At 40.2% G+C, this 13266-nt stretch overlaps 1 protein-coding gene across 2 annotated transcripts in view; it reads right to left on the bottom strand.

Moving 5' to 3' along the window:
* The window catches only part of crim1 (cysteine rich transmembrane BMP regulator 1 (chordin-like)), a 48468-nt gene extending 37926 nt beyond the window's left edge, over nt 1–10542 (bottom strand). For both annotated transcript variants that reach the window (XM_015373736.1, XM_015373737.1), the window contains exons 1-3: nt 9943–10542; nt 4043–4204; nt 3610–3783 (exon numbers count right to left, since the gene is read on the bottom strand). In XM_015373736.1, coding sequence (XP_015229222.1) covers nt 3610–3783; nt 4043–4204; nt 9943–10240 — 634 coding nt within the window. In that variant the 5' untranslated portion in view covers nt 10241–10542. The remainder of the gene's footprint in view (nt 1–3609; nt 3784–4042; nt 4205–9942) is intronic.
* Nucleotides 10543–13266: the final 2724 nt, after the last annotated feature.

Below are 13266 nucleotides of genomic sequence, written 5' to 3'. Positions count from 1 at the left end.
CTGGTAAAAAGTAGTTTAAATATATTTTTAAGTGAGAAAGTTCACTTAAAAAACATTGTCTGTGCAGTCAGTTCATAAAGATTACGATTATGTTGCGCTGTCACTGGGAATCCCCAACAGCAGCTTAGGGATTTCTGCTACTGTTCTTTGCGGCTGGAAGTAGATGTTAGTGTTTTTTAGGGATGTGATAAAAACTGCAGGCACCAGAATAATAAAATCGAACATATTTTGCTGACAGGTTTCAACATTTTAAGTTAATTTAGGCAATAATAAACTGTTTCAGAGGAGTGATCATAGCAATCTACATTAGCAGTGCTCTGTCTGTCTCCCTGCCAGATCCCAGATCAGCTTCTCTGATTGGTAGATGTGGCGCGTCAAGCAGCAAAAGTTAATTTTTTCCAATTTCAGCAGCTGCTGCTTGTGAAGCACATCAGACACCTTAGATGCTCAGTAGCTCATGAGGCGCTGTTTTGGTTGCTCAGATGCATCAAGATGCGCTGCTCCTGCTGCTGGACCTTTTGATGATCATTGATGCAGGTTAAACATTGACTTTGCATGTGAACCAGCTGCTTCTGCTGCCACAACCACATTCGGATTACAGTAAGCATAAGATCAGGATATAGTAGAACATATAAGAACATGTAACAGAGTTGACCAAGCTGTTGCTAAATGACAGAGGAGGTCCATATTATTACACAGACACATGATTATAGTAAAAGTAATTCTTATAGGATGGTGAAGAATCGTGGTCATTCAAGACATGGTTAAAAACCAAAGAATAAAGACGGCTCAACTTATGTCTGCTTGAGCTACCACTGTATGTAGCTCTCCATATAAAATGTAAAACCTTTTCAACTAAATGAGCTAAATTTTAATAATATATTTTTTTAAAGATTTCTGGAACTATAATGGTGGCTGACTTTATACAAATATGTTGTTGTTGTTTTTTTTTGTCAAGAATGCAAATAAAATGTTGAATTCTGGTTTGAACTGTAAACAAAACTAAAACAAACTACATTAATGATAACAGCTACAAAGTGAGAAAAGCAAAAAAAAAAAAAGAAAAAGGAAACTACTACCAGACTGAAGTTGACATTAAATTCCAGTTCAAAAGAATTTTGAAGACTCCTTTAAAAATCACTTAAACTGGCGTAAAAACAGAGCAAATCATTTATATCAGTGGTTAAACAACCAATACTAAATCACTTTATTATTTTACTGCTACAAATGCTGTTTTTGGTTTCCTTCAGTAATTAAGTTCCCACCTACAGAACGTAAGTTTAAATAGCTGTTAATTTTAAAGTTAAGATTTAAAAGAACATATTGAAACATGAGAATTCCTTTTTTTAATTCATGTATAGACTGTTACCAACACTCCAAATATAAATAAATGTTACAAAGCCTTTCTCTAGTTTCTTTTATATATACACCTAGTTTAAAAAAGGTTTTATCTGGAGCTCCTGTGCCTTGAGAGCAAGTTTAGTTTAAACCTTAAGAGCATGTATAAAGCAGAGCATAAAAACACTGATCTTAATGAGTATCATTTATACTAAAAAGAGGGTGTGATTTAGGGAGTTACCATGGAGCAAAAGGGGAGTGCAGATCCTAACCACAGAATCCCATTCAGGCAGACAAAGGAAAATCTCTGCTGCAACATCAAGACAAACAAGATAATTATCTTGCACATCCAACACATGCAGGCACGCATGCTCTCAAGCTTATATATGTAGGCTCATCACACATATAAAGATTACATCAAATTGCACCAGAAGCATATGTACCATTAAACCTAGCAGATTCACAAACCCTAATTTTCTGCTTAATGAGAGGCCATAAAGTGGGGTAGATGTGTGGTGCTATGAATACCCATAAGCTGGTAAAAAATGTTGTTTTGGTGTCCCATCAGACAGTTATCCATTCGGCTCAGGCTCTTAGATAAGGCAGAGGTTATTCTGCTGGATATGTGTGCACAAAATGATGTTTGATGAACACGCTTCCTGTGGGATTTACTGCATAAACGGCTCAAGACAAACAGAACCGAGAATGTCTGTAATAACCCCTCTATTAGCTGTAGACTAAATAAACTCAAATGTGTCTTCATGGCTCAGTGCAAGGAAAGAGCTGCTTTTCATTTGAGATTCTTCAAATAGGCACCTGACTATTTTTATTCAGATATGACAGAATTTTCAAGCAGTGAATAATTCTATTTATTTATCATTCATTTAAGTTCAGAGGCAGTTCTGTTCTGTTAAAGCCACTCAGCAGGAAGCCAACACTTAGCTGCTCAGTTTTAGCAAACAACTAACGGTCTGAAGGAGTCATCTACAGACACTTTGCCAAAACTTTTTCCCTGTGTAAGTCAAAGAAAGATGATATTATAAGCAAAGATAAACACAAATTCCTGGATTCATTCAGATGATTTTCCTTTTTACCAAGGTACAGAAGAGGCTGGCTTACATGCTCCAACTTTGTGAGTTTACGCTGCAACCTGTAGATCTCCAACACTAAATTTCTCAAAAAACGTTAATGCTATTTTCTGATTTATTTTTTTTTATGCAAAACATTTTTTGCCTTTTTCAAACTGTAACCAGTTAAAAGCCTGAACAAATTCTATTATTTCCTTTGACAGACCAAAACAAAGTGGTGCATAAAATCCACTGCAACAAGCACATAAAACCAAATACATAGGAGGTAGAGTCCACCTGTATGTGGTTTAATCTCAGTATAAATACAGCTGTTCTGCAAAGCTCTCAGAGGTTTGTTGGAAAACATCAGTGGGCAGTCGTTATCACATTGGCCAAAGAACACAGCAGATGGTTAAGCACTGAGGTTGCAGAGAAACTCAAAACAGGGTGAGGTTATGAAACAATATTTAAAGATTTAAACACCTCATGAAGCATTGATCATTGTTTAGAAATATGAAAAGACAGTTGAACTATAAGCCAACCATGAACAGGCCATCCACATGCAAAAAGAGCAATAGCCAGGGTAGCAGCCAAGAGGCCTGTGGTTACTATGGTGCAGCTGCAGAGATCCAAAGTAAAGATGAAAGAATAATTATACATAACAATTATTAGCCCTGCACTCCAAAAATATTTGCCAGAGGAAAAAAGCTGTTAAAAAGGTTGTTGCACTTTATGTTAAGTGACCCCAGGAACATGTGGCAAATGTGTCCAAGTCAGATGATGACACATCTAGTAACCTGATTGTTTTACTTGTATGTTGAAGCAGAGACAAATCTAAAAGGTGCATCAGACATCAGGGGTTGAGAACCATAACTGAAGAGCCTTGATCTAAACCATACCATTGTAGCCCTCACAGTATGTTTAGGGTTAGACAGGCAATGTCTAAGTAAAGATCTAAACACAACAGATAATTAGTGTCAAGACCTACAATGTAATAATGACAGATGACATTTAAAGTGACTGACCTTGAGCTATTTTGCAAAAAAGAATCTGTAAAGATTTCAGCTTGCTTTTCTAAGTAAAAGTACTCCAAACAATTTGAATGTAACTCTAAAATTGTGCATTCATTTTGAAAAATAATTTTAAAAAAAAGCTGAGGTGAAGGGATTTTGCATTAATCAGCACCAGACCATTGGAGATTTACCTGCTGCTTCCTCGCACTGGCTGCGGTTGATGTATGCAAAGTGGTGGTGGCAGCTCTGAGACTTGCACATGCAGCCGTTGGCGGTCAGGTTGCACCCTGAGAACATGCACGTCGGATTGGACGGTCCCACATATTTCTCTTTGCGTCTCTCCCTATGCTCGTGGCTTCGACCCTCTGTAACACATAAAACCAAAGTCATCAGTGAGTCACACATGTCAGCAGAGCTTAGAAGTGAATGGGGAATAACCACAGAAAGCCGGATCTTGTGTGTCATCACTATGAAATGTAAGTAGCTTTAGTCATCTTAGAGCAACATCTGCTATGGATTTACTTCTATCTGTGGAGATCATTCTACACTCTAATTCACATACTACTGTCTGATCCATTCCCTTTGTGGGGTTCAGAAAGAGAGATTGGTAAGATCAGGGCACACCTGACTTGCTGGCCTTCATGCAGGTCTCTTGGTCTGGATAGGTAAAGGTTTCCAAGCAAGAGTTACGAGCACTGCACACGCATTCATCTCCTGCTTTGTCGCAGCCAGTGATTTGAGGGCAGCGCTCATCTTCAAGGCCTGCATCTGGCTGGTCAGGGAGAACTGTCACAGAAAACAAGGAGAAAAGAAAATATTAGACTAACTGTCAGACAAGATTTTGTGAAAGGAACAAAGAATGACTGGACAGAGGTATAATGGTTAAGCTATAAATATTGCTCGCATCTACACCCCCTTTGTTTTAAGACAGTACTTTGGCACAGCCCTAACTAAAGTGACCACTGTATTTCTGGGATTCAGTCCCTCCTCCTTTCTCTTTGTGCCACACTACTACAGCTACTGAGCCCGTTTGTTTGCTTTTGTTCCACAGTATGGGGCCCTCCCAGGGTGTGCATCTCTGGCGGCTGCAGCAACGCCTCCTCTGAATGGAAGCCACTCACAACAACAACTGCCTGCAGCCGTGTCTCTCATTGAGCCTCACCCCAAGATGGCACCATGCAGCTTATAGGCCCATTTGGAAAGAAAACAATAAAGGAATGTCACGTTAGAGATGTGTGAGCTGAATATCCAACAGGATCTTGGGATTAAAGGGCCCCACCGTACACACACCTCTTAGTGTTCCCTTACCTTTCATGCATGAATAATGATGCAGAGATATACCTCATGCAGAGATATATCCTTCATGGCATCACATACTAACAATGGCTGTTGGGTAAACATGGTGAGACAAACGGTGAGTTATCTATAAATTAACAGATTTCTGAAGGAAAGTATTGTAATTTTGCCATTGGGATGGTCATCTGAGCTGTGGATCTTCTGAAGCTCTCTTGGAGTTTTCTTTGCTGCTTCTCTGATTATGTAACACTTCTGTGTAACCGAACTCTTCTTTGCACCATCGCAATGGATTTTACTGTATCTAGTGGTGTCATGTTAAAACATGGGTGGAGGGGGGTGGGGATTAAGTATTTCTGCCCAGTGTTTAAGATTTTGATATGATGCAATATTTAGATAACTGTGTATTCAACTGTGTTGATCTACAGTATCCTAATAAAGTACATTAAAATATGAAAAAGTTCAAGCCATATGAATACGTTCTCAAGGCATTGTATGTTGATTTTACTATTCCACACTACCAGATATGCCTCCCTAAGAGTATAACTCTCCCTTGCTTTAATAAAAAGATAGAAAATCTATGTCACTACAGCAGAAGCAAATGTGAATGACTCCTATGCCAGGAGTGCCAGCTATAGTGAAATCTGGCCCTTTGACAGAGGTGAAGGTAACATTACCTTTAACCTGATCCAGCCGGCTCTGTTAATGGCTCTCCCAGATGGCCAGTGAACTTGCAGGGCACATGCAGCTTTTCCAATAACTGCAGCCGAAATAATTTCCCCTTCACCCTAACATGATCCAAACATTTTTTTTTTCTATTCTGAGGTTTTCCTGCAACCTTAGTGCTTGTCTGTGCGGGGTGCTAAATCTGGCATGTATGATATGAGGTAGGAGTCAAAACAATCAATAAAAGGCTGGATACTAAAACATTGTTTTCACTAATTTTAGCTCGACCCTCCACTGAGGCCCTTTTGTTTTTAGTTGCCTCAACCCACGACTGTTCAGCTCAACCCAGGTCTGTTATAGCCCCTTCTGGCTATCTCTTTTCCGGTCTGGAACAACTCTTGCCAAAGACTATAAGGCTTCATTGCAGGGGTATTCCTCTCTTAGCTACTGAGACTGCTTGTCTTGGCACCCAGGATCAGGATGGGAAAGCTGACCTCTCCAAGCCCTAAGGCTGATACCAAGCTTAAAAGGAAGTCTTTGAAATGTTAGATAATACCAGGGAAGGCGGAAGTAAAAAGCATGTGATGGAGTGAAGTGGACATAGCATCCCTGTATGTCAGGGATCAGTTGACATGCGGTGACAAGTGTCTCTTGAGCAAGGACATATGATTTAGTAGGAGTGTCATTTAAATTAAAAACCAGGGATAGCTTAGGTTCTTGGGATTTAAGCATGATTACAGATTGTCTGTTTTCGTTTTTTGGTAATTGAATCAATATCTATAGCTGACAAAGGCAGGCATACTCTTCCCAGTTAAAAACTGTGGGTTTTCCAGTAGCTGACCCCTGCCCCGTCAAAAATATTATATTATACTATTAATATTGTGAAAAGATAGAATTGTTGCCAGCTACTTTTCCACTTGATCGAATGACAGTTACCGGTATAAAAAGTACACATGGACAAGTGGAAGGAAACACAATAGCCCCATCTGACACTACTAGACAACACATCAGGAGAACAGTTCTGGTAGACGCCACGATGGCTAGGTTCATAATGCAGGCCTTCATGGGAAATCCAATTCTTTTGCATGATCGTTCACATTTTTAAATATACGCAGCTTGTTTGTGATCTCCTGTTTGAACTGCATTCACACACCGTAATGTGTCCGGCATGCGCAGTAGAGGATGCAATGACGTCACAAGCTGGCCTGCTCTTTCCTTACGGAAGTAGACATGGATGGTAGTGCTGAAGCGCATCTTAAAATCTTACATTTCTTTTCCAACCTCAGCCAGTGCATCAACAACACAATCTTTTCAAGAAGGTTGGAAATAAAGCTCTCTGCATTATCAATGGTGGACGATAATGCAGATAATAATGGTTGTTGTTTTTCTTCCTGCTTCTGCGTAGCTAAATGCGGAATAGGGACCTTTGTTGAATATTAATGGTTTGCAGGCTGGATAAATGCAACCTGTGTTTGAACAGCCAGGTTGCATTTATCTGACTTGTATGCCACTAATACTCATTAATACAGAAAAGATGAGATGCATTTTAGATTCATGACCACATAGCCAAGTGGCTTAGGTTGCATTGGAAATAAATCGGATCTCATAAAAAGATCAGATTCAGGTAGTATACGAGCAAAAAAAGCGGACACTTCAGGCTGCAGTGTGAAGGTAGTCGGCTGGTTATACTCCTGCAGCAGTGTGTCACAGTGAGCTTGTCACAGGTATGATGCAGACATTTTTGATTTATGCTCAATATTGAGGCCTGGTCTGTGCTATGTTTATTCCACGCCACAACGCAAAAGGGGAAAATCACATACCAGCTGTTGGTCTAGATATGGCCGAAGTGGGGGCAAGTTTGTCCAACAACAGGCAAAAAAGAGCGGGGATCCAGGTGGAAAAAGGGTCCCAGCGTTCTTGCGCACCTCGCTCTTCTAGCTGGTCCAACTTCACGAGTCGTTTTTCCACAATCATACTCATACAAACAAAACAGGAGATGCATAAGTGTAGAGCGGATGTAGATCTGACCAATCAGATGTCTCCTGTTTGCAGCACTGTCTGAGGTCACCTACAATTTGGGAGAGGTGCAGCAGAGTGACAGTGGAAGGGGGCGGGGACGTCTCTGCATTTACTGCAACACCTATCCAGACTACCTAGTTTTGAAGTATAAATAAGCCTTAAGTGTGATGATATGCAAGGAGGATCCATTCATTTGCAAGAAACGACAAAGTTTCAAGGCATTCTTTTTTCCTTGGAGTCATGGCATCACATCTATTTGTGACTGGCTTCAAATCAGCCAGCAGGTTGTCTAGCAGGTAAAAAGGACTGCTCTGTGCTCCTTCTTGCCTCAATGACTGCAGACATTTCAGCATGATGATCTGCCAGTTTGCAACCTTATTTCAAATGTGTTTAGTATAAAAGTAGAAACAGAATCTGAAATCCATTCAAGGTTGAATAAATCACGTTTTGAGTGCTAATTGTATTTATATACCATTCACCCAGTATTTTAAATCTTTTGATGATAAGGATATGTTCCGTATAATAATGATGTTAAACCAAATTAACAGTGCCAGCTGTTCTGCTTGTTTTAGAGACACAATCCTCGATGCGCCTGTATAGTAGAACAACTCATGTAACTCATGTCATCAATTATGCAAATGTTTTTATACATGCAAACATATAAACATATTTAGTAGACCATGTCCTTAATGTTATTTGCAACAAGACATAAATTCCAAGCCTGGAGTCTGTAGGGAATAAACATTTACTATGTATCTGCAGTAATTTCCAAATATACCGGAAAATATAAGCTCTATTACTATTTTTTTACTCTTTTTCTTAAATAAAAACCCAAATAATTTCTAATAGACATTTTCTACTGTTGCTTTTCTTCGTAGTATAATTCTAATCACCAGGCTTAGCTGTCTAACTATAGCTATTGAAAATCACTACAATTTCCCTAAAATCTAAATGGGCAGGAGAGCAGAACGAAAAGAAAAACCAAACAAAACAGATCCATCGTTTAACTCAAACAATATGTAACATGTCATCTTTAAGCTTCCACACTAACTAGATTTTGACCACCCAGTAAACTTACTTGGAACACTAAAGCAGGGGTTTACAAAAGCGGAAACATTTATCCCCACTCTTGATTGCGCGGTTAATCACCATAAGGCCCTTCCAAGCTTGAGGGAGTGAAATCTGGGATCAGCCTTCAGCAGTCTGCCTACTACTGTGGCCCCTGAAAACACACTGGGAGGTGTTGATTTACCCCCACCCAGACCCCTTTGGGATATGAAGGCTGCATGCATACAGCGGTCTTATTTAAGAGGTCAGAAGCAACAACAGAGGTACAGTATGACTAAGTCAGAGGAGCCATTAGGTCTCCAGATTGTCCCAAAGCTGTTAAGAAGCAGAAGGAGATGTCCTCCAGATGCCTAAAATGAGCCATAATCAGGACCTGTGTCTCCTGGGAACACCAGGGGGGAGGAAGGACTGTGAAAACGCCGGACATGGATCCCCCTACAGATGATGAAGGGGCGGGATATCCTAACACCTACTGAGAGCTGCTTATGCTCTCAAACAATCCTGCCAGTCCCCTTCAATCATCCACAAACAGGCCGGACAGATTGCAGGTGGTGCAGCTGGAGGTGGTCCGTCCATGAGCTGTTTGTTCCTCAATGAAAGACCAAAACCTCTGACTTCATTCATAGGAATACAAGCTTCTTTGAGGTAGAGAAAGTAACTCAAATGGTGCATAAAATGAGCACCTCATAACAGTTTGGCTTTGCTTGGTGAGTAGACAGAACAGAGGAGCATTGTGGATTTCAACAAGTGCAAAGAAAAAAAAATCTAAACTACAAACATCATACTGGAGCTACAGTTTAGTGAGAATTTAATGAGAAGCCAGAGAAGGTGCCAGAGTGACCCAGGATTTTCTCTGGCTCTAAAAACTGAGTAACACACAGTTATTCCTCCCCACCTCTCGTTGACTGAAAGAAAACAACTGTTACAGTCTTCCCTCCATGTAAGAAAGATTAATTTTGCTGTTTGGAAACAAAAACAGTTCAAATATAAAAACTGAAGAAGCACCACCCAGCTCTCTTATTTTAGTACAGCTGTTTTATATATTTAGTAAGTAATCTATGCTGCCAACAACAGTCCGGCTACCTTAACAAATCAGACCAGATAATATCAGCCTATTCAACTTGTTTTATTTTAGAAGAGGTAGAACTGGAAAAACTATTTCAACATCCTAGTAAATTCTAAAATCTATGTATTTTTTAGCTTTATAAAAAAATCAAAAGTAAAGATGAAGTTATTTAGGAAAGTTAGGTGTAATTATAAGTATATGGGTTTGAACATGACTCCTCTCTCTTCTGCAGTCAAAAGCAGAAATTTAACAAGACATGGTCACTGCTTCCTGGGCTAAACTGACACATGAACGGTGATGCTTTCAAACCGCTTACAATAACTGAGTAATTGCCAAACTGTGGAAATTGTGCTTAGCAATGACATGTTCTACTCCAGTCTCTAGGTTTGCACTTAAAAGTTATTTAACTCACATTTACAAACTCCAATTTCAGGTATGATGGCGGCTCCAGTGCTGTTGACAGTAGCGCACGTCAGCCCCAAGGCGCAGTATCCGTGCGCCCAGTCCTTCCCGCCGCAGGGCTCCCACTCCAGCCGCGCGCAGTGGTCGCAGCACCCGCATGGATCCCTGGCCACGCTGCGGCCACCCTCACAGCCGCGCGCGACTTTGAGTGGACAAGTCCGGAGGTTACAGGGCGTGCACTCGTGAGCCAGGAGCGCACGCACCAGGACGAGGAGATTCACCAATATAACGGTGCGTTTTTCAAACATGTTTCCTCCGGAATAATCCGCTACCAATAAAACTCCCAACGATTTACACCAAAGTTGTCAGGGCTCCTAAAAAGTTTTCTTACACTTCAACAATCTCCGAAAGAGAATAGAAAGGTATGGATTTTCTTGGTAGCACAAACATCCAGATGACCATAAATATCTAATTCAGCGTCCGCAGGTAGAAGCGCGTCCCAGTAGGCGCCTCACCTGATTGTGCGCAAAAATCCAACACAGGGGTTGCTTAGTGAATGTAGGCAGGCACGCTTGAGTCCTCTGCTACTGTCAGCCACACACTAAAAAATCCAGTCTGGGTCTTAAATTGACATACAGGCATGTGGAAATTAGCGGTGCACCCCTCCCCCCTGACTGACACAGGCACCGACCAGTCACAAGGAAAGAAAGGAGGGAGGATTTTAACCGATGCTCCCTGCCAAACAACTTTCCTCTGTGTTGCGCAATAATGTAACCTTTAATGTTTTAAGTGAAAGTCAACTGGAGTAGCTTTTGTTTTCTTTTTTCATCTTTTTCCCATTTAAGTAGATGCAACAAAACATTTTACAATACAACTTAAACCTCCTGAAAGTGTTTCATAGGGTTAAAAAGTACCTTTTTATTGTTTTGGTTTTATTTTCTGGAAAATGTAATATTATGGACATGGAAAATAAATAAATAAATAAATATGTTCAACTCATTGAAGCCCTTTTCTTTTTCAAATTGTTATACATGATCTACAGATATAAAAGCCTCTCCAGAGGATATGTCTCATTTTTGACACCCTTTTCATCTTGGACTAATGAGAATGACTGATTGCTTTTGGTGTCTAATAAATATTTTGTGCAGATGGCAGAGGAAACGAAAAAGGTTTATAATTTTACTCTGATAAGTAAACGTTTATAAATACAGATGTTCAGTGAAGGCAGAAAACAATTCAGTCTTAAAACAAACATGTCAAAGGTCAACTCTGGTCAGAAGGGTCTAACTGAATTTTTGGATCAACACTTAACATTACCTAACATGCAAGAAAACACCAGAACAATGCTCTTCTTTATAAATAATACACTGGGAAGCTGGTTAGAATCAACCCCACAATGAAGATGAGAATTTTGTATGGCAATCCAACCCAATGAGAGGGGAAAGAAACAAACTGTTAGATCCAATAAAAAGACCAGAGTGAAGGTTCACCTCTGTATGGGAAATTCTTGAAAGCATTATAAGGAATAAACGCAAAAAAGCAATTTACAAATGTATGCCATACTTAAAAAAAAAAATCTGTAGAAATCATTTATAATAATGTATCACTTGCCCCAGTTATGAACATCTTATTTTTGGTCCATCAAGTGAAGTTTTACTTGCAAAATCAACAAACTGAGAAAATTATATGGTGTGTAATAAGTGTGTAATGCCACATACACATTGTGTAACAAGCTGGTACCCACCCCACGGTGTGAACCAACAGTTATGGCATGCTTTCCTCAATGAACTGCGGGAGCAAAGAAGCTATGATGCAGAGGAAGAACATCTTTAATTGTTTGCTGTCATCCTCAAAGTTTCTTCTCACCAAACACTCATCAGCTGTCCAATAAATTATTTTACCCAACTAAGTCAGCACAAAACAGCAACTCCTTCATTTGCAACATCTGCCTGGAGCCACCCGCTCCAACACAAACACAACAACCAGGAAACTGGCCCCATAGCACGCATAATCAGCCCTTGCAACACAGATCATCTCTTGTCCTCTGTCTCTGCCCCTCCTTTTCTGCATCCTCGGCTTGGAGCTCTCATCAAATGGGATGATCTGCAGACTACTAGCCAACTCCTTAAATTTTTTACAGATGCAATAAAAACGTATGCAAGCTCTTAAAGAAAGCTCATAAAGGCGGCTAGTGAAGAGGTCACAGCAGCACCTAAGTATCTATATCTCATCCCAAATACTTTATTCTATCCTACAGGTGACCTCACTGATCCTCCACCATTATTAGACTTTCTCTGAACATGAATTGGATGTCAAATATTTCCCGAATGTGGCATTCGGATGATATTTCCCAAAACTTTCACCAGTGAGCTCCAAGCCACATAAGGTCCGGCTAATTGCATGTCTCTAAACACAATTGTGTCCTAAAACAGAGCAAATCACAAAACCATGTGCAAGTATAAACTCTTTGCTGATCAGAGAGGAAAAGATGAGGCACTGAAGGGAGTTTTGCACGGCGTGAATAGTGGTAGTGTGTATGTGAACACTATTCAGAATCACAGGATCACTGAGAAAAAACAAGCCATCAGCTCTCCTACACCAGAGCCCATGTTGTGATGATTTAGATCCAGGCAGTTGCTTAATGTGGTCTAATCCTCCCTGACCACATCTTTGACTCATTGGTGTTGGTTATTTTCCAGGCAACATCTCTTTTCTGCAACACACTTCTCTTTTTCCTTATAGCTATTTTTCGGCGGATGCATTAGAAGTGTAGGTGTGAATATGTTTTCAGGGCTTTTACTATGTGCCAATGATGGTTGTGGAAGTGAACTAACTGTTGGCTACAACGATTGACTGATAGTAACAAAAGACTGAATGTAATGTGTGAGATGGAGTGGTGAATGTATGTCAGGGGGAAGTGTTAGGCACACCCGATTACAAGTCCACAAGACCTGCACTTGAATTTTTTTCCTTCACAGTACCAGAGTACTGTGCTGGCTATCTGCCATCTTTAACTTATCTCTGCAGGAGCACATGGTGCAAGGGTTCAGCCATGCTCCCCTGATCCAGGGAAACGGGTGGAGGTGGGGCTGTGGGTGATGATTTGTGCCATAATGGCAATGCATAGTGACAGTTGAAAGGGTTTCAAAGCAATTTGGACGTCTACTAAATAGCGGAAGTATGGAGAATTTACTGCTGAGACCAAGCAACACATTCACTAATGAATAGCCTGGTTATAAGTCACTGCTGAGGAGATCATCTGTTTTTTATAAAAGCAATAGCCATCCAAATAGAAAACGAAACATTTCAAACCATACCAGTTATCGGATTAAAA

The sequence above is a fragment of the Cyprinodon variegatus genome, unplaced genomic scaffold (genome assembly GCF_000732505.1).
Source record: "Cyprinodon variegatus isolate N-32 unplaced genomic scaffold, C_variegatus-1.0 Scaffold91, whole genome shotgun sequence".
In the NCBI taxonomy this organism is placed as follows: Eukaryota; Metazoa; Chordata; class Actinopteri; order Cyprinodontiformes; family Cyprinodontidae; genus Cyprinodon; species Cyprinodon variegatus.
This window is presented reverse-complemented; position numbering and strand designations above follow the sequence as displayed.